The sequence below is a fragment of the Lagopus leucura genome, unplaced genomic scaffold (assembly GCF_019238085.1).
Source record: "Lagopus leucura isolate 7727_CA_CO unplaced genomic scaffold, USGS_WTPT01 Super-Scaffold_73, whole genome shotgun sequence".
In the NCBI taxonomy this organism is placed as follows: domain Eukaryota; kingdom Metazoa; phylum Chordata; class Aves; order Galliformes; family Phasianidae; genus Lagopus; species Lagopus leucura.
In genome coordinates this window covers 61,332,811-61,357,930 of record NW_024962252.1, presented here as the reverse complement: position 1 = coordinate 61,357,930, position 25,120 = coordinate 61,332,811, and the positions used below count along the sequence as shown (strand labels likewise).

Sequence of the window (25,120 nt, the reverse complement as noted above, 5' to 3'; positions counted from 1 at the left end):
GTTGTTTTTTTAATCAACTGTCATCGTCACCATAGTCATGATGAAGGGACTGTCAGCTATAGCTTAGACCCTAATTATTTCTCTCACAGAATTCCCATAATTTGTTGCACAAATTAAAGTGTCTGAGGGTTTCATAATGTATGTTTCTGAACAAACCTATTGGTGCAAAGCTGCACAGACCAACTTTCAGTGCCTTTCTCAGACAGCAAAGCAAGCATTCAAGAGCTAAACTTGTCAGTCATCTTTAAGTAACTCAATTGAACTACACAAGACAAAATTTTACCAATACAGGTAGTATTCTTTTTTCCCCTCTCTGCTCAATCATAAGATATCTGACAACTCAAACTGATACCCAAAAACTCAGACTTTATGAATCAATATAAGAAACTGCAGGATTCACTGGGCTTAAAAGAAATGTAAGCACAAACACACACACACACAGAGTCTCTCTCAACTACAGACTAGACTGACTCTGGAGAGGAAAACAAATGAAAAAAACATTCTTCAATAAAATCCCCCAGACCCACAGGGCTTCCCAAACTTTCTAAACATCAAGATCTTTTTTTATTCAATAAGTCTCAAAAATACAATTTAGCCAGCATAATAGCTTTATTTTGCAAGTTATTATATACAATTCAGCAAAACCTCACAGGAGACTTACCACTTTTTGGCATTTCCTTAAATGAGAATCAAAGTGCAAGGTCTCCAATCAGTCCCCAAGGAAAGAGAAAACACTTTGCTGTTAACAGAAGTCATGTTAACATTTAAAGTATCTAATTAGTTAAAGGCCACATCTCCATATGCAATTAGAAATAATTTAATAGTTTTAGCTTCTTTTGGTATGACAAATTGCAAGAGATCCTACAGCTAACAGGGAACAAAACTACATTTTCCCAAGACACAGAAAAATGCAAATGGCACTGTCTACATTATTCCACACACCTTAAAAATGAATGCCAGCAATTCACTGTTCCCATGCGCTCAAGTTGAATTTTACATCCTTCAGACATGTCATTGCTCACCTTAAAAAGATTTCAATCAGAAAAAATACCTTCTAACATGTAGTATTTTGAGACAATGTTCCTCCATAGTTCAAGTAATTTTTACACACTACGTTATTTCTTAAAATATCGTTGTTACCTGAAGCCCATGGCACATGGATTTTCGGGGTAAAAAAATTCTCCTGTTAAGCTGCTACAACATGGCACAAAGTCAGAAGTTAAAGGTGACCAAATGTTTTGGTGCTTTTTGCTGGCTTATTTTGGGGCGCACATAAATAAAAGGCACAACTTTTCTCCTCTCTTCTCATTATTTATGTACTACAAAAGCCTAACTTTCCAGCACTGCTCCATGCCTGCTGGCCCAGTGCAAGAAAGATCCAAATCAGCATCCAATGCTAGTAGCAGCTCTATTTACTTAACCAATGGCTTTAGTTTAGCATGCTACTTCTGAGGCGGCCACTGATGAGAGGCCAACAGTTTTCCTGGAAAAAGAAAATTACAAAGTGTTAAAAAAGAAAAAAAATAAGTTATTTATATTCATGTATATTTTCCAAATGTGTTCACAATGTTCAGAAAGTGCACATTTCAAAGTCTTGTTTCAGTACTACTAATGTCCATGACCTATATATTACAGCAGCGCTTTGCAAAATGGCATCATTAAGGAACTGTCACTGTTTCCATTACTGACTCTGTTTTGCAAGAATATAATGAATACACTGAAATTTGCTTTTAGCTAGAACTTAGCACTGATAATGTCTTCAGTACGGTGTTCTAAATATCTGAATTTATTTCTCTGTGGCAATCAGAATCGGAAAAACAGTTCGTGGTTTCACTTTTTGGCGCCCATTTTTGCACAGCAAGGATTTTCAGGAATAGAAATGAGTTTACAGCAAAGGAAGAGCCCTCAACAATAACAGCTCCACAAACCATTCCCACACTGTTAAAAACCTAAAAAATATATATATATTTAATGATTTGTGGATCCTTACATAATCAATTTTCATGATTTAACAACCAATAACGCTAATGAAATCATCATACATAAAAACAGTTTAGGTCTTAACATCAATGGTCTGACAAACATATTTAAACAAGAATATTCAGTTAAGATTAGTACTAAATTTAGCTCCTAAACTTAGCTAAATTTAGATATGCTCAACTTGATAAGTCTTTAAAAAGTCCAACTTTCAAAAAAGTCTGAAAAACAGTAGTTTCAAGTAAGTCTGGAGCGCTCAGGTACAGTGGCTAGATGTACTATCAATGTGTATGACATACTGACTGGACAAAACTCTTAAAAGAGGCAGAAGTTGAAGCACTACCTCTGAAGGTTCTTGCTTTGGTTATCTTTAAAAACGTTTCAAACTGTTACAATAACAGTGCAAGTTCATTATAAAGCCACATGACTCCATGTAGATGTTTTGTTGTAGACTGCTTTTTATTATGCCCATTGCCAGCAATGGACATCCTGCTTGGAAAATCCAACTCCTGCTGTGAAAGGTTTGGCTGAACCAAACGAAAAAAGTAATTCCAATATCAGACTCAAATGGGAACACAACACTTCATTTACAACTTGTAAAGAAGCCCTCTCCACCTACAGTCTTTATTAAACAAGGCACAAATAGGGAGTGGATGTTCCAGCAAAAAGTGATTGTCTGAATTCAACAGTCCACAGTCGTCTTCTAGTCCAGCACAATGAAACGTTTTTGCTGTCCAATTCTATGCCACGTCTTCTAGATAATCTGCAACATCACTGAACTGAGAAATGGTATGGTCTTGTGTGATGTCTTCAAGCTAGGAAACAAATGAAATCAAAAGCTCAGGAAGTATAGAAAAAAAAAAGCATTATTTCACAAAATCCTTCACATCAGGTCCTTTCATTGGGACTTCAACTCATTCAGGAGGTGCACAGACAGATCTTGGAACAAAGGATAAGGACTCCTTATGCTGGATACTAAACCAGCAGTAAATCTGCTTTATGCGTCTAGAAACAGAATTGTGCTACCAAACCGCTTATTTTTGTGTTGTTAAATCAGTATGGTACCTAACTTGGCAGGAATGCTAAGTGTAAAAATACAGAACGTAACAAATAACAAGACTAAGAAATATCTTAGAAACCCAGGAGAGCAGCACACTCCTTCATAGGTTAAAAACATAAAGAACAAATTGAAAAGAATCATACTTTATCACTGGCATTCAAGTCTTCTGTTTCCACAGAAATTTCATCTATTTCTTCACCAATACTGATATCACTTTTCTCTGAGCGATGGCTGGCACTGAGAAGAAAGAATTAGAACTTTCTTTTCAAACGTCCAAGCATTACATTTATATTCATAGCAAGTTAAATATGAAGTTAAAAACCCATAATAACTAAAGGCCTTCTACCTAGAAGGAGACATGATAAATACTTGCTTATGCCTCAGTCCTACAGTTTACAATAATAATATCTTGATTAAAAGGATGAAGCTCTTAAATATTCATTACTGACTACTCAAGATGCTTTTTTTTTTTTTTTAAATGGAATAACTGCTTAGTAGTGTTAATTAAGCAGTAAAACATCTCTAAGTGCATGGTTTAGGAAAAGAAAAACCAGTTAATAAGCAACTTAAAGTTAGACAGTATCTTAAAGTTAACATCAGGCTTTTAAGTAACTCATTAAAACCTACGCCAAAGCAATGCATTTTGCTTTTTTTTTTTTTCCTCCTTAAAAAGATTTCTAAATATACTTGTATAATTAGAAGTTGTATGCTACACAAATTGAAGTTTGGAGGAGTTCAGAGATACTGGCAGGGTCCAGCACTAGCAACAAGCCAGGACGTGAGTTAATTTAAGTATGTCAATGGATACGTTTAGAATATATGAAATACTGAGCTCCTGCAATATCATCTCTGTCTTACCTGTTGAAGTCATCAGCGTACTCATCATCATCTCCATTTCCTAAACAATTTTTAGAAGGTATTAATAAAAAGAACATTATTTTTCAGGAAATGCAAATGAAGAATCAAAACTTATCCGGTTATTTTTTAAAAAGAAGCATTCAAAACTTTTCCTTTCTTAGGAACCTAGACAACAAAACACATCATCTGATATTAGAAAAGTATGGAATAAATCAAATTTTTATTGCATGCAGAAAATACTGGTCTGCATACAAAACTCAAAAGTTTTTACTTCTCTGTATTTCTTCTGATCTGATCTTGCTCCCAACTCCAGTAGGTCTCTCAATGTTTTCCAACAAAATAACAGGAGATGAAGATCCTCTTTCGTTATGTATATTTCATTTTCTCAGATTCCTCTAGGAGGCTGGGCCAGAGCTTTGAGTTGAAAATGTCGAAGCTTAATTGTGCTTAGCTGTTACTTACCTAATTCTAAAGATCCCAGTTTTGCATTCACCAAGCGCAGGTCTTTTAAAACAGAATTTCTATTTAAATCTGTAGGAAAACCAAAGCAAACCGTAACAGAAATTTAGCTCATAACTACAAGTTCCCATTTGTACAATCTATTATAACCATTACTTTATAGTAATTTTATATAATTTTACAATATATCATAGTTGTATTACATTCAACTTTCAAGTCTGAACCGTGCTAACATTTAAAGACATGAACAACAACAATAGCCAATCTCCCAGCATTCAAGACGTTTTTGCAAATCTCCCTAAATATCTTTATAGAATTCATGCAAAAAATGTGGTAAAAAGTTAAAAATGGACAGTAGGATTTTAAACTCTTGTAAACTGCTTTACACAGAAAATGGAAGCAGGTATTTTGTGCTCCAAAATACAAGATGTGTCAACGTGTCAGAACTTGGCAAAAAAACAGTATGCTATCATTCAGAAATGAGCATTAAAAACAAAGCACATTCCAAACAGATGGGGGCCACCTACAGGCAACTTATATCCAAATATATAGACTATTCATTATGTTATGGGAAATATCTCCTATGTTCATCAAAACACAAAAAGATGTGAAAACTTACCATCGGACTCCTTTAGCAAAGGTGCACCAGTCAGAGAACTTAACCCACTTTTCAGAGGTGGTGCATCAGAAAGGGATGCTAGACCTTCTGCTTTATTGGAATCAGTTTTCCTAGAACAAACCAAAGAAGTATTCCACAGAGCTGGAAAATGCATGCAAGTGACTTTCTTTTCTGTTATTTATTCAGTTGTCATAAAATTAGAACAGCCATATGGACAGCAAAAAGAATAAAGGAAAAAGACCAACCATTTTGCAGTCTAGGAACAGTCATTAGCTAGCACAAGTGTCAAGCAAGACATTCACCAAGGTCACTTTCTCATCTATGCAAAGGTTTCTGCCCGACTTCTTTCTCCAACAGAACACCCACACCTTCTTTAGCATCATCATTTTTAACAAAGAGTTTTTTATTATATACAAGTGTAAACAAAGTCAAAAGAAGAAAGATTCAGATATACACAGACACAAGTCAGGATTTAGGCCAGCTTAGCTTAAGGTCTGGTTAAACTGTTTGTTCTCAAGGGCACTCAGCCCAACAGAAGGGAAACTTCTCAGTTATAGCAAAATACGTCTCACCACCACCAGTTAAAGTTCTCTTGGCTACTACTCATTCTGCTCATATAATTGAAATATCAAGTTCAAATTGAAAAAAAAAAAAAAAAAGAAAGAAAGAAAAAATAGAAATTGCAAAACAAGAAAAAACCATTATTAAAAAAGAGACCATGATTTTCACATTTGATACTGCCAGACTTGTTTATTATTCTGATTGTATTCCTATAAACACTGAACAATATCATCTGAACCGTTCGCTGTATCATTATATCTAGGCCATCAAAATGCCATGTAATTTTAACACTTAAATTTTGAACACTGAGTCAGAGATATTGGGCCAGCTCTTAATCAACCCTTACTAACTGCTCGCTACCTTCCTTCTACAAAGAATCCTTCTTCCAGGGGCAAAAGAACTTATGCTTTTTGTGTACCAATTAATGCTGGTGTCCCTCCTAACCACTCTTTCAGATTCAGGTGCACCAGCACAACACAGATTTATTTCATCTGAAAAATCTATTTATTTTTCTTTTGCTGTAGAGGAGATGCCAGGACACTAAAAGCAACAGGCTGAAAAAAAAAAAACAACAAACCAGCTCTGTTACAGTTAGTCATTAACTCATTCACTACTATTTGCATATTTAACAAGCTTTATTATGGAACATTACTATAATAGCTAAATCACAGTAATATTATGATGTACAACAGTCAGGGGGCTGTGACTTTACTACTTTTCCCAAAGGGAGTTTATCCACTAAGAAAATCCTCATTAGATTTTCAATATTCATCATTTAAACCTATTTCATGGAATCACAACCTTGTGTTATGATGGTTGGTTAACAGCTACTTGACACTTTTGAATAAGGAAGAGTGAACGCACCGATAATTCCAATAAGGAAAAGGAAAAGTGAACTCACACAGTGTGTAACACATTGTATTTTCCATAGAAAAATGAGTGCCATTCAAGAAAAAAATAAAAAATCTGTTCTTTATATATATCCCATGAAAAACAAATAATAAACAATCTTTTTCTTAGAGTCCAGTAACTTACTATAAAGAAACAGCAAAAGAACACCATGAAATAACGTTCCAGCTTTTCTCAGTAGATAGTTAAACAAAGCTCCAAAATAACCCACAACTCTGAGAAGAACACACAAAGATAAGTTGCAGAGTTCTGTAACAAAACTACTGTACAATTCAATCACTGAAAAATACCGTTTGAAGCAAGAACCAGTGACCAGATCTGGCCACAGAAAAAACAACTTGTTAAAAACAGAACAGCACACAATAAGAATTGCGGTGTGAAGAGGAAACCCTCAGTGGTAAGGAAGTGTTATTTATGCTTACAGTTAACATATTTGCCAGATATTTTGTATTCCTTACAAAGTTATACAAATATCTAAAGCACTACCTTTCTCATTTTTCATTTCTTTTACTGTTGGTCACAACTGCAGCTCCAGTGCAACAAGAAACACTGGTGCCTGTAACTCACGCGTGTTCATTCCACCAAAGAAATAAGTCGGGGACATTATAGGGCAAAACCAATGCACCTCAGAGCGATACAGGTTTTTCTCTCTGGTACATTCAAGAGATTAGAGCCAAGCATTTCAGAAACAAAATAGTTCATGTGCATTTACAAAGGGGGAGCAATCGAATGCCAGCTAGCTCCTGAAGGTGTGCAAGCTTACTGAGCACAAAAGAAACCTATGTCTCTCCACACCACTTACCAGCCATAAGTTCTTTCTGGTTTGGGTATAGGATCATCAAAAAAAGAATCTCCCTCTATATCATCTTCATCCACACCTGGATCACTTTTTTCTTTGGTATTTAAGTCTTTGTTTTGCAACTGAGGATCTAGTTTTGTTTCATTAGGCAGAAAATGAATGCTTCTTTTGCTGGCTTCTCCTGACGAGACACTCGTATCGCTTTGAGTAGCTTCAGTAACCTTAAAGATAAAGAAAACAGACCTCACTGAAAGAAAAGATAATTTCTCTTCAAGAAAACCCATATGAACTGTTTTGATTTCTTAAAACACTGCAAGCAGTAGTATACATGTATCATAACATTAACCAAACACTACTCTTCAAAAAGTTCTTTAGATGTTACTGGCACTCCTCTATACTCATCAGAAATCATACAACAGAAAAAAGTTGTTAAATCACTTTAGAAAATTTCTTTGTTGTTACTGTCTGTTAAAAAAAGTTTGTTCTATCCCTAGCATGATTTTATATCTAGATGAACTCTACTAAAAGAGCAATCCTTTTTGAAAGATCATCAAATGAAGAAATCTACATACATGCTACTTCTTAAGTTCTAGCTTTGAATACATTTTTAGAGCATGTGACATGATTTTTTTAATTAGTGTTACTTTGCAACTCCTCCATAAACAATTTCTTTTGAGTTAAAATCATCAGTTCCAAAATAAATCAATTTAAACTCAAGTAAATGACACCATCTTAAAAAAAAAAAAAAACAACAACCACTTTCAACCTAACTTCAAAAATATTCACGGTTTCATGCAAAAGAAGGCTTGCCTTATATTGTAATTTCACTAAGAGACTACAGATGTGAATTGCATAGTTGAAATGGCTTGGAACATAACAAGCCAGAGGTTCATATCCTGACTCTCAGTTTTCAGTGACAGACCTGCTTACTTGAGAATGCTCTAAACCAAGCTGAAAACCCACACCAAATGGCAATCCATGAAGTAATAGTCAAGTGTAACATGACCGCAGATAATTAGTATTGGAAGAGAAAAAGCGTAAAGACTAAAAGGATATAAACAAGGTATCTAAGAATAGGTAACTTTCAGCCTTCCAGTCATGCTCATGGCTCAGTTCTATAAATACTCATGCTTTTAAGGACTGCTCTATATATAGTACAGTCAACTAATACTCCTATCTTTGCAAATCCTTGTGGCCCAGTGAACAACATTTAAATTTATGTAGATATCATCCCGGTGCAACAAAATGAAAATGAAAGCAATGAGATCTATTTACTTTACAAGCTCTACACACCAACAACAGCAACAATGAAAGCAAAACCAATGATGTTGTTTGTTCCAAATAAGCAGCATACAGGCTGCACTGACCAAAGGTGGTTTTGTGGGATGTTTTGGTTTTGATTTTGTTTAAAAATCAGCTATTATCTTTCACTTAAAAGGCTTAAGAATTTATACTTTCCACTTGTCTCCTTCCATCTACCCCTAACTAATGTGTGTCAGGCTGCCCAGCTGCAACCACTACCAAATAGGTACAAGTTAACAACTGCATTGCAAAAATCTCCATCAAGGACAAATGAGTAAAACACATTCCACACTTCAGGTCAAGTCAACCTTGAGATACATGTGTGCATACATACACACAAATTGAAGGTGAAGTATGGATTACTTATGACTTGTAATCTCATCCTCAGTAGTACTTCTCGGCTAATTTAACATCAACCTAAGACAGAAGTATTTCAGTAATACTGTTGCTTCATACCTAATACTGATATTTAAATCAACATTTGGATTTATTTCCCCTAAGCTTGGGCCAAGCAAGAATTATCTTCTCCTATAGCAAAAATGAATTGGTTAAAATTACACTGAAAGGTCAATTACAGAAATACTAGCAGTTAAAGAAACAATCAACAAACAGCAATTAAAGTGGCTTAGTCTTGAAATGAAGCTGCTTTTCTAATGGTCTCATTTTCAGGTTTTGCATGGCACACAACTGAAGAAACGGAATAAAATGAAGCAGATCCAAACTGTTTTTTCTTTTTATCTTAATCACTCCCCTCTTCCAAATAGATCAAATAATGACATCACCCATGCAGTGTTATATTTCTCAGCTTTCAGTGACATGTTAGAAAGCTTCTAAGCTGCTTCCAGTTATCTTGGAGAAAAAAAAAAAAAAGCTTCAAACTTATGCTCAAATTACATTAATTAACAAACTTGAGTACTTAAGTCATTTTTTTTGTTGGATAGTTGGTATAAACAAGTGCCCTATCAGTGCCATACATTTTTCCATAAGTTCATGACCTATGGAACTGTTCCAGTTAAATGTAATGAAAGATAAAGGTCTGCAAAATGTTAGTTTTGTGTTAACACAAAAAGACTGAAGAGAAAGCAACAGGCCCCAAGGGAAAGACAGTTGTATCCTTATCAGTTCCAAACAGCAGCTGGCCAACTGACCAAAAAGACGACAAGTAGCCCCACAGTATCTCACAGACATTTGTGTGCTGTTACATACCCAGCCAGATAGGTACAGGACTTAGTACAGAACAGCCAAATGTTCTCAGAACGTGGAAAGGACAGTGAAGTGCTTATGAACAGAGCCTACTCTGTAAGAACCCCAGAGAGCTCTTTTTGCTGCCTAGAAATCATCTGTTAGTATCTAGGGTAGGGCCACAAAAACGATCCAAAGGTTGAAACACCTCCCCAGCACACTGAGAGAACTAGGGATGTTCAGCCTGGAGAAGAGAAGGCTTTGGAGAGACCTGATAGCAGTCTGTCAGTACCTAAAAGTGGGAGAGGGGCTCGAAGAAAGATAGATACATACTCTTTAGCATGGTCTGTTGTGATAGGACAAGGGGAAACAGTTTCAAACTAAAAGAGAGGAGATTTAGATTGGATATAAGGAAGAAGTTATTTTACCATAAAGGTGGTGAGGGATGGAACAGTTTGTTCAGAGAGGTGATGGAAACCCTGTTCCTGAAGATACTCACGGTAAGGCTTCATCAGGCCCTGGGCAACCTGATCTAGCTGTGGTGTCCCTGTTCATTGCAGGGGAGTTGGACTAGAGACGACCTTTAAGGGTCCCTTCCAACTCAAAAGGTTCTATACTCTTTCTTCCTGTAAAGGAAGGCATAAAACACAAGCTAGCATATTCTCTGAGCAGACGTTTTACCTGCTCAGACTTTTAATCCAAACACTTCTTCCACTTAAAAAATCCTTTATAACTTGGAATCTGAGCATAAAGTAGTAATAACAAAGAGAAATGAAAGAAAACTGCTGATTATTTAAGTAAATGCCATTGTACCACTGGAGTCCACTGTTTTGCTTCTCCTGTATACTTTTTCATGACACACAAACCATCTTACCTTACTCGGTATGGGGTGTGTACTTGATCTTCCATCAGACGATTTTGATGTGGAGCACAGGCCATCACTTAGAACTGGGGCAACCTAAAACATGCCACATAAATACTTATTAGAAATACATTGAATTATGTCATAGTACCATCCATCAGAAACAAGACTACTGTTCCTGCTCACACTGTATGCAAGCTGTGACACTGTGCTGCTGTGTTAGGAAGACTATGACAACCACTTGTGAATTGGCTCGTGGACCCACTATATCTGGGGTGCAAAGGATTTTCTTTCAAACCACAATCACAACAGACACTAATAAAATGCTACTGGTTGGATTCCATTAATTTAATTAATAAGTATTTGTATAATCAATGGGTATTAAGATGTATAATCAATGGATATTAAGATGTTATAATCACAAAAAGAACAAGAGAGTTAGGCAAAGTAGATTAAGATAATAAGAGAGAATAAATGGAAGGCTTACCCATATGCTAGGCTCACCTACAAAAAACACCAGAAGAGGGGATCTCCAGAAGAGATCCTTCCCCTCTGGTAGCCAGCTCTTAAATAGGTCCAGGAGGGGTGGAGCCTGGCTCCACCCCTTCCGGCAGCACAGGTGAATTGCCTTCAGCTGTGCTCCTCTGGCTGACTCAAGGCTCACCTCAGGTGATCAATCAGAGGTTCAGGCCGTGACTCAGCAGTTCCCATACACTATTATATACTCCATTAAAACAGCATTCTCATTGCCTTAAGATATTTCAATACCTTCATATGTTTAGCTTTTTAAAATATTTGTTTTAAGAACAGCTACAAAGCTATAAAAAAGCCAATTCTAATTCTACTAAGACCTGAAAAATCTAGAAGTACAAAGATACAATAGGTAACCATTAAAGGTGCTAACTAATTACACTAGAAATTAGAAAAAAAATGGTAGAATGTTCTGTATCACTTTTCTGGGGTCACCCTATGCTAGTATGTGGTGGCAGGAAAGAAGTTAAAGGGTAGCATGAAAAGTAACTTTCAGCATTGTTTTCTGATAAATTACATTGAAAGCTTTTCCTAATATACTAACTTGAAAGGCTTGAAACAATGTAAGTATTTTTCAGTTCATTTCTCATCAATGAAATAAAAATAAAGGATTATGAAGAAAGAAAATACATTAACTGCACTTACTTCTTCATTGCCTGATATCTTTTTCTGCTGACACATTCTAACAACCTCCAGCAATAGGGGACCACCTGCAGTACCTTCTTCTGTAATTCCCAAATCTCGAGCTAAGTTTTCTCGATCATCCAGACCATTTAGCTGTGAGGAAAAAAAAATCAAAAAAGAAATCACAACACAGAAACTGTCAGGAAACAGTATGTATTTTGTAAAAAATCCTAAAGCTTGTTGGTCATATTTAATAGAGCAATAATCTGACTAACCAGTGATTATTGAAGACTTCCTGTTGCATATGGAATAAAGTCACAACAGTTATGAAATCATTCACGTCTTATCTGCACATGAATTTAATCACTGATCACCCAAAATTGTTTTAAACACAAGAACACTACCAAGCACACCATGGAGGATAAAAAGATAGCACTCAGACTGGGACGAGTATAGAAAAATAAAGCAAAATCTTTCAGCATGATTCACAGCAGTCTTGGTCAACTTTTGAAACTTTGGCCAAGTCCCACACATGCACTGCAAGAGATGCCTTCTAGAAAGAAGAGGCTTTTACTGGAAAAAGGTAGCGCTCCAAAGAGCACTGGATGCCTTTGTGCTGCAAATAAGAGACTCCTCCCAAAAACAGTTAGCAACATAGGAGAACACATGACTGCTTCTGTTCAGTAGTATAAATCTGAATCTTAGCACAGATGTCTTCTAATGCAATAAATGTAGACAAGGAGATTTGATAAACAGTGTATGTGATTTAGCATGATTAAGTACCTAAAAAGAAACACTGAGTTCTGAGAAACAGCAAAATATCATTTGTACAGCCTCAGTTTTGGGTTGTTCTAATCTATGCTCATATGTTCATATGACCATCTCTGTAGTCATTTTTTGCCAAAACAATAAAATCAATAACTAAGTGAAGAAAAAGAAAATTACTCTTCAAATAAGAATATTTTTTTTATTAAACAAATTAAAAAGAGACTTTAAGAATAAAAATGAATATGAAATGAAAAGAGAAATTAATCATTAAGTGGAACCATTTCAATCCCCAAATCTATTATGAAAATGTTTACATCACAAAGATAAAAAGAAATTGGTTTGACAGAAAAGCTACCTCAGTATCAAAAACCTAAAAGCAAACACTTTGATGACAAAGTCCTTTGTCCCTCTGAAATTTCTCTCAGACTAGATATCTATTTGATTTTAATTTTCACATACAAATATTAAGTTCACAATATGTCATGGTAAGATTATAGAAAAGTTCTCTCGTATGCTCTGCCATAGTTTTCCAATAATTATTAATTGGTTAATTTAAATTTAACACATCAAACATTGACTTTTGAAAAGTAATAATCATTCATATAAGCACATTTAAACTTGTCTTTATGGCAGAGCATACCTTTTACATGCTAAACATTTTATAAAAATTATAAGAATAAACACAAGCAACTGGCATGCACTCCAAAGGATCAGCATCACACAGAAGCAAAAAAAAGTATCTTACTGTGCTTGATTCAGGCTGAAAAACAGCCAGCGTAAAATCAAGATTGAAAAATCGTAGAAATTCTGCAACAAGACCTGCCACCACACGACCTACAACAGAAATAAACAAATAAAAACATGTAAAAATTAAGGAGAAATATACCAGACAAACAATACTTCAAAGTTATAATACAGACGTGGCTTCAAGATGAACAACTACACTGAATCAGCACTTCTACGAACGTCTTTAGACATTCAAACTACCATCTCACACGCAACTCCACATCATACCCAATTCATGATTTGTGTATCAGTTCCTTCATTTCTAACTCAGCTATTTTAACTGAATTATGTAAAGCCAGAAATAGTGCAGGGAAAAAAAGGAATTGTGTCCAAAATTCAAGTATAGGGAAGTATTGGGGTTTCTCTTTGTTTTCGCTTTGCTTTCATCTGTTCTGATCTTTTAAAAACATGACTTTGGCATTTTTCTTATGTGTGTTCAGTACTGTACCTCTGCAACCTGTTTTCACTGCCTAGAATGGCTTTACTCATCACAAAATATTAACTCAAACACACCAGTCACCTCAGTTATAAATTAAACTTCAGCAAAGTTAACTTTAAAAATTCTAGATTGTAATGTGTTCTGAAGCCAGTCATAATAACTACATTTACTTGATGAGAATAAAAGCATACTTTATATCAAGAAAGATATATAAAAAGGGGCCCTTCTCACCTTTCAATTCAATCCTTTATTCACTGTTGTTTTTAATTTTGAGAGACGTGCTAACCAGAACTTACCATCTTTTGTACTCAAAAAATTTTTCAGGTTTTCATTTACCAGAGGTGCTTTGTTCTGTCAAAAAGCAAAACACAAATGTTAATTAACAACATTCTTGTGTTATTAAGAAGTTAAAAATATTGATAATAATAATAATAAAAAAAAAAAAAACACAACAAATTGGGGTATGCTCTTACACATAGCTCATGGTACATGTAATTCACTTCTCTGAATTCTACTTTTGTATTGATCCCATCATCTGCATAAGCTGTAAAGCCATTGTCTCAGTATTTCTTTATAAAAGCTAAAGAGCAGGAAGAACTACCACGATGTTATAAATAGCATACTGATTTTTATTTATTTGATAATTAAAAAGGTACGTTAATCAATTAACTTCCCAAGTTGCTCCTTTAACAATAATGTCAAATTTAAAGAAATTTGATCACACCTAAAAAGTACTTATTCACAAATCATCTAGACAAAGGATGCTGGTTAGCAGTTCAGAAATCAGTGCAATTTTTTATTACTATTAATTCAAGGACCTTTTAACACATTATGAAAACATTCTTTCCCACTGTTAGATTTGACTTCAACTGTGATTTTTAAGCAGAGAGAAATCAATTTGCTGTGTTTAGATTAGGCAAAATTGTTCAGGAATTTTTCAAATGAAATTCTAATTGTCATTCTTAATATATGAAAACACCCTGGATAGGAACCTAACTGAATGTAAGGAAAGGTTCTGTTAGAGGCAGCACATACAAACAGCGATAGTTAACATACACATGAAAGCGCCTCACCAATATTTAAAACAACCAAACCAAAACAACTTTCCTAATATTTAGGAATTCAGAATAGAGATAAGCATTAATATACTTTCAGTGTCTGGAGCGTAAAATTAAAATGTCACGATAATTTTAAAGGTTCTGAAAAGGAGTGAACTGAGATGAATTGCAGCAAGTCTCTCTCTTCAGCCCTACTGCTCTTCAAACACTCTGGGAGGGCTTTTTTTAAGGGTACTCCACACTATGCTGAAACTTGCCACAAGAAATGGCACTGCGTCACTCTTCCATTATTTCTTCCTCAGCAACCTTACGTTATGTTTCTGACATATGGAGTCTCATGCCCTAGAATAACTACTCATGCTTCCCATCCTTACCAGTGTCACAATAACATCTATTGCAGTTGTGTGGTTTTCCAGAAAGAGCACAACCAACTACCAGCAGAGGAAAGGGCAATTTTCAAAAAGGAGAGCCTGGATAAACAGCTCTCAAAGTGCTCTCCTGTGTAGGTTTAGAGAACGAACAGATATAGGAAACAAGGCAATGCTGGCAGTCGAAAGGGCCACAAAACTTCTCAAAACAGACCACTGTAACACCTTACTAATAATAACATCTTCTGGCAGAAAAGATGATTAGTTACTCTAGTCAAGTGCAGCAGAGCAACATAAAAGCAGCAGTGCTAAACAGTTTCCTTTGAGGCTACACTCTTACAGTAAAAGCTACATAACACTTTGAATTTCTAAATACTGGAAAGATATTTTTTTTTTAAGCTCTTATGCAGTGATACATAATTTTCTCTTGTTATACTTCACAAATATAAAGTATTACAGTAATTATTTTTAATTATACATGAAGAATTGTCAGGAAGTCAAAACTGAAACGTCTAAAATTCTCTTACCTCTACTTTCTCTTGTTCTTCTAATGCCAAAAAAACAGCTGCTCGCAACTCTGCCTGCCAAGTTAAAAAAAAAAAAAAAAATGGCATTTCTACAAGCACTATTTTACCTGTGCAAATAGAATGCTAAGAGCCAGAAAGTATCTTAACATCTATTTGTTTCTCCTCGAGCAACTTGGTATCAATTGTAAACTACAGCAATACAATTAAGACATTTAGGATTACACGCAACGTGATTTGAGCGTGAGAAAGCTTTTGGAGAAGCAATGGGGCAGGAGGGATTTGATGCACAACTTCCCAAATTCTTCATTCTCAAGAAGATTCTAAAACACATCACCTCCTGTTTGTTTCCCTTGAGAGTGAGAAATCCAACTTTTATTGGAAGCTTTGAAACACCTACCCTTAATTTACAATTCTTCCAGGAAACACAGACACATAACTTACAATTATACTTTCTTCAAAGTCTGTGCTAAATTATACAAATTCCTATGACTTCTTGTCAGATCACACAAAGCAACACAAATTCTCAAGGAAAAGAAAGCCTGACTCCAGTGATTTGAGCATACTAAATGAATAACACGCATTACATTTGAGGAAGTAGTCTGATTAAGAATTAATAACAGTGGAAAACATTTTGAAGTGGCCAGCAGATTAACTGTGCCAAGCAACTGTGCGACCATAAAAGACACTGCCACTCTGCATGCCATTTTCCTCAGGAGCAAAGGAGAAAAAGGTTTTCAAAGACCAATTTGTCTTTGAAAATACCTAAAATACCTAAATTTAAATGTCTAAAATTAAAAACAATTTGAAGAGTGGCTGGATTTTCTTATGTAATTAGCAAAGCAAAAAAAGTAATCATCATTGGATACCTTTCTAAAAGAAAAAAAAAGTCTTGCAAAAAATCTAAGAATTCTCATAAGAAATAGGATAGGATGCCTACCAGTTGTATGCAGTGCTCACTTAGACAGCTGTCCTGTTTTCACAGGGTGTTTTCCATTGTTGCCTAAGAAACATTTTATTCACAGTAGCGGTAAAGCACAACAAAGCTTAGTATTTGAACTTCCTCACCCTGATCCTTTCAAAGCCTTCGATAAAACGGCGTTATGCTGTAAGCTGTACCAGGATTATGGTCTGTAAGTCAGATCTTGACAGCCACAGTGACTGCAAATCTATCATCCTGCAATCCACTAAAGCCATAGGCTTCTTTTCCATCCTGTGTGCACCAAGTTTCAATAGACATCACTACAAGCTTTTAGCAAACAAGAGCTCATATCAATGACAAAGGAATTAAAAGGCACTGAACTTAGCTAAAGTAAGGCTGATACCGTATATAACAACTGCTGCCTGTAAGCAGTTGGGAAATACGTGGGTCAGTGTTTCAAAATCAGAGTTAATTTCCACTTTTCCTACCATGAACAACTCAGCAGACAGCACCTCTTACTGACTGCTGTTGCAGTGTAAAAGCAGTGGCCCAGGAAAACATCCTTCCTGCACTGGACTTTCTCCTGTTCTGAGTCTAGCTAAGTTAATCCTGTCCCAAACAGTGAACCTTACACATGTACCTCAAGGATCGTGCAGGAAAACATCTCTCAGGGTTCCCAGACAGAAAACAGTTCTTACTACCTCAAGACCTCCCCAAATAAACAAATACATTTTTAGATGGCTTGTCTAAAATTTTCATCTGATTTGGGAGTACTCTTTGAAAACCAGCAAGACAGCAAACACCTACCTCAACAATTAATCTGAACCAGTGCACTTGTAAAAGCCACCCACAACAGCTTATGCAGCAAACACTGGATGAAATGGCTGCAATAGATTGTCCAGGACTGAGGAATGCCACAGGTCTCCCCTGCATCTCAGATTGCCAACATCCATTTGAAGCTTTTAAATATCTCCAACATGTAGGTACATAGCATGCATCTAGAGGATTTTACTATATGAAATAGAAGCATATAAGCATAGAGAGACCGAGGTAACCTGCTTGTAAGCAAGCAAACACAACATCAAGCTGTCTAACCACTAGTGATTACTCCAGGCTTAAAAGTTATAAGCACCAGGCTAAAAGCCTGCATTAGCCTGTGTCCAAAGCTGGTATCAAACTGGAGACTGCAGCTTCTTTACCTCTGTCCTGTCACTCCCCACCAGCAAAGTTACCATCCCTAAGCAGAACCAGTAATTTTCATGCTAATTCCTCATTCATTTAAGCAGAAAAGACTTCACCATAGCAGCCCTTATTGGCTAAGTCATTAAATTTGCTGGCAATGCTGGAAAAAGAAAGATGGAGAAGCCATACTATAGAGGAAACAATAAACATTTAACTTAAAAATAAGAAAATAAGAAAAAATAATGTTTCCCCTTGATTTGAAAAAATGAGTTGATTTTCTAATATTAATTGCTTGAAAAGGACAGAACAGAGGATGATTACACTGTAGTGACCAGCAAATTGATTGTGACAGTTAACAACCCAAAAATATTTTAAAGCATTATGGCCTAAAATAAATGGAAGACGGGAAAACAAATGTGATAATTTTACTGACCTACACATGAGCAGTTAACACATCATTTTTTTTTTTAATAGTATTTTTACTTTATCTCACAACACATTATCAGCCAGCACCACAGCCATGCAGGGTTTGAACCAAATTAGCAAGAACAGCATCAGCTGGCCAACACATAACTAGTCATGTGACTTTTGCAATGCTTTTATTCCTCAGATGTGTAGAAACAGCAAGTTCCAAGGATGCTGTAAAATTTCAGGCACCATAATTTTTTTCCCCCAGAAGGAAAGATACAAATCAAAATAACAAAGCAATGCTATGAAAGCACAGTGGTTCTTCTTCCTCACATGACAACCAATGAAAGGTGTCCCTACTCATGGCTGGGGCATTAGACCCCTTAGGTCCCTTCCAACCCAAACCATTTTATGATTTTATTGTAGCTTCTATATGAGAATGATCACATCCTCTTCAAGACAGACGATCATCTGTATTTATACAGCATGCCTCACATGTATAGCATCAGTTATTATTTTTACTGAAGCACAAATATTCCAAATTTTGTTTACAGAACTCACCAGGAAGCAGTTTTACCCATCAGTTTCATTCCAATCCTTAATTACTGCCATACATGTAACAAGCACACACAGATGCTGCAGCTTAGGGAAAGGACAGGGAATTTTCAACTGTAAATAGCAAATATATTTGCCTATTTCCTAGTTTCCATAGTATGATTTCATTAAATACTCCGATGCCCAAAATCTATGACAAACAGACAAGTCTGGAACAGATTTTTGAGCTGTCATACAAGTAACTGATTTCCTCATCCAGCCAAATCATTTACATCTTTATTAGCATACCCCAAAGTTAATTGAAAATAAGATATTTGTCAACTATAATCCACTATGAAACTATATAGTATGAAAAAATAAAGGTAAAGTTTCTTGCTAAAAATTACTCAGTTACTGCTTGCTCTCAAATATATTATCTGGCAGCTTGATACATTTTAGCCACTGAAATAATTCAGTTAGTACTCCAATCTTTCCAGAGCTGTCTTTACCTCTAGTATATTCCTCATACTAATTCAGCTATATTTAGGTAACATAATTTATTGTTCAGTGTATCCACTTCAGCAAATCTCAAACATAACTACCTACATTAAGCCTTCTAACCTCATCTATCTTGAAAAACAGCCACTACTCATTTTCAAATATAAAATAAACAACCATTTGACAGCAATACAGAGTGCAACTCTGCTTAATTTAGTTTAACAAAAAGACAATGGTTTTGGTATTTACACTTTTATTGTTATTATTTAATGCACGGTATAACCTAAACTAAGAGCTAACCTCTTAAGGACATTCACTCATCATGAGTTCTTCTGGAAGGCTGTTTGTCACGTACAACAACTTCTACAAGTCATTAACGTTATCAATCAACTCACAGCTAACGACCCAGCACACCAGTTAAGGTTTACAACCAAGAAAAACAAAATAATCACATACTAAACTCAACAGCACTAATTATAAGCATGCCAATTATTAATCGGTGACTCCCGATATCAAAAAGTTCCCATTTCTGGGAACTGGGTTTGCTATTTTAAGGATAACATATATCATGTCAGATACTACTACTTCCAGCATTATATAATAATGAAGACTACAATTAAAAAACTGACATAAAACTCGGAACTGTTAACAGTAGTTCAAAAGCTTCCATGCTACACAAGGCAGGAATTAGGTCACAGCAATCAGGTGAGCTTTAGTGTTCTAATGTGCTTCTGCTTTTATTCCTCTTGAAGTTACTATGACTTCACTATCACTATACTTCTACTGATTGATACTACCTAAGAAGTTAGCAGGTGGACCAGAAGGCCTACTCTGATACCTAGTCAAAAGAAAGTCACCCTACTCAAAACACAATTGCATGATCTTGAACCCTTCATCTCCCTACGGAATTTAAAAAAGGATAATGCATTTAAAATGCAAGTGCAATACGTTTATAATAATGCTGTTTTGTTGAAAAGGATCACAGATAGCCAATACTTACTGGGCTTCTAAGTACACATAGAAGGATGTTCTCATTTCCATCTACTATTTCAGCTGTTCATATATTCCCGGAATACCAATAATGACTGCCCACTTGTTGAAATGCTCGAAGTAGAATTCTGTGGATAAATGCCGCCACCCTTAATTTGAAATCCAAGCTTCTTTTCTCCTCGACCTTACAAGGAGATTCAACAGTTCTCATGCTTTGATATCCGCATGGCTCTTTGCTGTATGTGACAGTTATTGCTCGAAGCTTTGAGTGTGAATCCACAGAACATGCTTTCATATCCTTGCTGACACAAGTCCAGGCTAAAGGCCTGGAAACCAATTACATTCCATTGCAACACTCCACGTTTTTTAACACAGCATTAGTAGGCAAACAGCACATCCAGACCCTTTTTACGTTCAGCCTACCCCAAAACGCAGCTCCACCACCCCGCGCACCTATGTTTAAACATCGAGCCTCCAGGACTCCGGTTTGGCGTCTTTTCTCGTGGAAGCAGAAGGAAATTCTGCGAACTCTGTCCAGCATGGCTCGGAAGCTTGGGCAGCAGCAGGAAAGCGGGTACTCCGGCGGCCACATAACACCCGCTGCACGACAGACAGGGCACAGCCGGGCCGCGCTCCGCCTCCCCGCAGAGCAGCCCGCCGACCGGGCCCACAGCGAGCGCGCAGTGGCTCCATTGCGAGAGGTGGGCGCTGGACACGGCTCCTCGGACAGCCCCAATCCGAGCAGACTGGGGGCAGTGCCGGGAAGGCGGGCGCCGCCGCGAAGCTGTGACAGCCGGCGCGGGCCTGTGCCGGCTGGAGGGGACGCGGCCCGCCGAGCACCCCCGCGCCAAAGCGGCAGCCGCGGACCGGCAGCGCACCCCACGCACCGCCGCGAGAACACTGTACACCGAGGAGAGGCCTTCCGCTCGCACCTTGATTTTATTGAGCACCCCGCTGCTTTCCAGCGTCTGCACCAGCAGGTCCCGCAGCTCCGTGTCCTCCTCCGCCGCCGCCGCCATCTTGTTTCTCCCTGACAACCGCCCAAACCGCGCTAGCGGCGGGACGGGCCCAGCAGATTCGCCGCCGCCGCCGCGGGAGGCGCTCACCCAGCGGCGGGTACGAGGACACGGAACGCGGCGGGACGGCTGTCACCTCCGACAGCGGTCTCGGAGAGATGTAGTGGAGCCCAGACCGCTCGGTTCCTTTGTGGCCGCGGCGCCTTGGAAACTGCGGCGGCGAACGCGCAGTGCGTCCTCCGCCGGGAGCGGGGCGCGGGAAGTTCAAAGCGGCTGTGACCGTTCAGCTCCGCAAGAGCAAGAGTCCGTACGCAGCCCATCAGCACCCGCAAGGAGCGAGGAGGGCGGGCTGCGAGGGAGCGCGAGCCGCCCCTCCCGCTGCAGCTGCTGCCCGGCCGTGCCCTTGGCTTTCTCGCTCCCGGAGGGAGCAGATTCCCCGCACACGCGTTCTTCTATAGCTGACCCCGCTTTGGCAGGGGTGAAAGCGCAGCTGCTGAGGGGAGGGCTTCACAAACCTGCAAGAAACTCGGCTCGAGAGCTGTCGACAGCACTCATTGAATAATAACTTGATAATCTAATTAGGGGCGTAGGGCAGCTGGGGAAGATTCTAGCACCACGTTATTATCCTTGCAAGATGTGATCGTAACACAACATAAGAGGCATCTTGACTGAAAAATTTATTTGGTGCTGGAACAGGCTGCCCAGAGAGGTTGCCCAACCATCCCTAAAGGTGTTCAAGGCCAGATTAGATGAGGCCATAGACAGCCTGGTCTAGTATTAAATGGGGAGACTGGTGGCCCTGCATGTGGCAGGGGGGTTGGAGATTCATGATCCTTGAGGTCCCCTCCAACCCTGGCCATCCTGTGATTCTGTGATAATACGCAGCCGCGAGAGTTGATTTTGAAATTTACCTATTTATTCCAGGACGAACTTCTTAATATTTTCCTCTTTAAAAGATCTCAAAAACTTAATTAAGAACTTTGGAAGCTACGACTACCCAGAGGACGTAAAAAAGCCCCGCGGATGAAGTAAGGCATTGTGGGAAGCCGATCCAATTCCAGAGGACGTGCAGCAGGTGGCAGTAATTCTGCGGCGGTCCCCTGAGAAATACTGAGCTCCCCCCCGGATGATAGAAGCGTGGCCGGGAGTCCTGCAGTTTGGAAGCACTTAACATCTTTCACCTCAGCACAAAGTTGAACTCAAGTAAATTCTCAGCACTGCATTTTCAGTTTTATTCTTAAGCAGAGAGTAGTAGTTTAGTTCCAACTTCTCAAAGCCCCATCAGAAGCAAGACATAAGCGCAGAAACATAGTGCCTGCTATTACACCTACCACTTCATTCCTCTGTTAGAACTCCAAATCTAACTGAAAGATCTAAAAGGTGCTCAGAACCATTCTGTTTGGAAAATATATATATATATATATTCATCTGACTGTACCATATGCTTTGTGATAGCACAAAATAAAGAAACATTACTTTCAGAGCACTCCTCATGCCTCCTATTTCATTATGTTAGCCCATGACACCGGAGGCAGGTGAGTAGAGGCTGAACATTCCCACCAGCATTCCATTACATGTTGTACCATGCAACACATGGCAGCAGAAGAGCAGTCTGACAAAATGGTGTCTGACGTGGATGCACATATGAAGCAAAGGTGCGGAACTGATTTCTTCCTTGCAGAAAGAAATCACAACCATTGACATCCACTCCTGATGTGTATGGAGACCAAACATTGGATGTGAGCACAGTGAGGTGATGAATGGAGCATTTCAGCAGTGTCAACCACAACATGAAAGACAAGCCACATTCCAGATTGCTGGCCGCAGCTGTCACACCACAAAATGAAGAGCATCTTGACCAGTTAGTCTACACAAATTGTCTCATTGTGGTGAGTATATTGAAAAAAACAGCGTTTTGTAGCTGAGTATTTGCATAATCAAATAGTGTTATTGTGCTCTTCTTATCTGTTATAGTTTCCACATAAATAAGTGAGGCATTACTTTTGGAGTGACCCATGTACACTTTTTTTTAATTACTGAGTTTTTTTTTCTGGTTGTAGGTGTTACTGAGTGGTGCTGCAAAGTACAGGATTTAAAAATATTGTTTTAATGTAAAACAGGAAAGATTTCAGAACTTCTTAAAATCACAACACTTTTTTTGTATAGTTCTCATTTCCTAACACCATTTACCAAAAAAAAAAAAAAAAACCCACAAAAAGAAATAAATAATGAAGTTTACAAAGCATTAACCTTACCTAAGAACGCTTCCATCTTTAAATATCTCAGAAAAACCTGCTTACAGTAACTGTACTATACTGAATTACTCATAGTAATATATTGGCAAAAACACATCATTTATTCTCTGCTAAATATCACGAGTAACTTCTGACAAAGTCTTGAATTTATCTATTTATTTCTAAGACAAATGTTGCACACAATTTAGAAAAGCAGAATCAACAAATATGGGAAACTAAGGTTTTTGAATGGTTCTACTTCGGTAAAAAAATTACATCTGACTTTAATAGCAAAACGGACCATAAGCTTTGATGTCAGACAGATTTGAAACAAGATTATGAATGACTTAATTAGTCTTAATGATCAGGTACAATTTTTAAAAAGCGTTTATTGGAGTTTATTTACAGTTAGATGTTAATTTCAGTAACCCACATGAACTTTGTCATGTTTCTATGGCCAAAAATGCCATGCTACCCTGAGCCTCCACCAAAAGGCATAATGAAAGTTTCCTTGGTTCAGTGAAACTATGAAGGCATCTCAATACAGGGAGTACTGCACAGTCAAAGGGATCAGTACCCTATGAATCTAGGCTGGCAAATGAACTTCTGCCTAGCAATGTGAAAGAAAGGATGGAGACAAAACAAATAGGTAGAATAGCTAATAGAGACAAAAATTACTAAAGGTGAAATTATTCTGTCAGCCATACAAGCCTTGAAAAAGGGCCAGAACATGGAAGCACTGCTACAATAATATATTTGAACCCTGTCACTGCACTAAAAAATTGTCAGTTGTCCAGAGGAAACATGTTTTCTGTCAACTGCATAGTTGGTAAATATTACTTACCTTTCCAAGCTGACCAGCACAACCTGGAGTTAAAAGTCTGCTCACTTACTCACACTGGCTTTAGGAAAGTGTTTTTTGCAACCTCACAGATTTTCTCCCTCTCATACTACTACCTTTGTCTTTGTGGTGTCACATTAAACCCTGCTGTTCTCACTGCTTTTGACTTACTGTCCTGGCCTAAATGATCACAAGCTTAACATTTTATAAAATTACAGAATGGTTTGGGTCAGAAGGAACCATTAAGATCATCTAGTTCCAATGCTGTAGGCAGGAACACATGCCTATAGACCAGGTTGCTCAAAGCCCTATCCAGCCTGGCCTTGAATGCTTCCAGGGAGGGGGCATCCACAACCTCTCTGGGCAACCTGTTCCAATGTTTCACCACTCTCACAGTAAGGAATTTCTTCCTAATATCTAGTCTAAACCTACCCTCTTCCAGTTTAAAGCCATTTCCCCTTGTATTTCAAACCAAATGAACGGAAGGAATTAGTAACAAAGAGGATAAGTGCACCGTTAGTATAAAGACTTTATAAATAAATGGCTGAACAACTGGGTGAGTAATCATCTTCTCACACAAAACTATACACCAGAGATTGCCAGAGCTAAGCCATGAGTAACTCTGGTCCCATCTCTGTGAGACAAATGCAACTTAGGCACCAGCCTTCTGTTTCACTGTCCTGACAAAATCCTCTCAAAAAAAATACTTGATAGAAACTGCAAAGCAAAGCAAACTGTCTTAGAAGACAGTTAATCAGCAGAAGAACATTTGTTGTTTGTAAAATTCATTTCAGTATTTTAGCAACACT

At 37.7% G+C, this 25,120-nt stretch overlaps 1 protein-coding gene across 1 annotated transcript; it reads right to left on the bottom strand.

The window, feature by feature from the left end:
* Nucleotides 1–590: 590 nt before the first annotated feature.
* CEP43 (centrosomal protein 43) lies at nt 591–21,265 on the bottom strand. The gene is made up of 12 exons (XM_042894783.1): nt 21,153–21,265; nt 15,690–15,743; nt 14,033–14,087; nt 13,257–13,345; nt 11,765–11,896; nt 10,601–10,684; nt 7,246–7,463; nt 4,974–5,083; nt 4,358–4,426; nt 3,896–3,935; nt 3,181–3,274; nt 591–2,792 (listed from the first exon to the last, which is right to left on the bottom strand). The coding sequence occupies exons 1-12, from the start codon at nt 21,237–21,239 to the stop codon at nt 2,718–2,720; spliced, it is 1,107 nt and encodes a 368-aa protein (XP_042750717.1). The 5' UTR covers nt 21,240–21,265; the 3' UTR covers nt 591–2,717.
* Nucleotides 21,266–25,120: the final 3,855 nt, after the last annotated feature.

What these genes read in the sequence shown, in the direction of transcription:
- CEP43 (XM_042894783.1), bottom strand. Translation starts at nt 21,239, where the DNA reads ATGGCGGCGGCGGCGGAGGAGGACACGGAGCTGCGGGACCTGCTGGTG. An exon ending in TTTTTTGAGTACAAAAGATG is followed by an intron (nt 13,346 to 14,032) that starts GTAAGTTCTGGT and finishes TTTCTGTTGTAG; the next exon opens with GTCGTGTGGTGGCAGGTCTT. An exon ending in TTTGCTAAAGGAGTCCGATG is followed by an intron (nt 4,427 to 4,973) that starts GTAAGTTTTCAC and finishes GTTTTCCTACAG; the next exon opens with ATTTAAATAGAAATTCTGTT.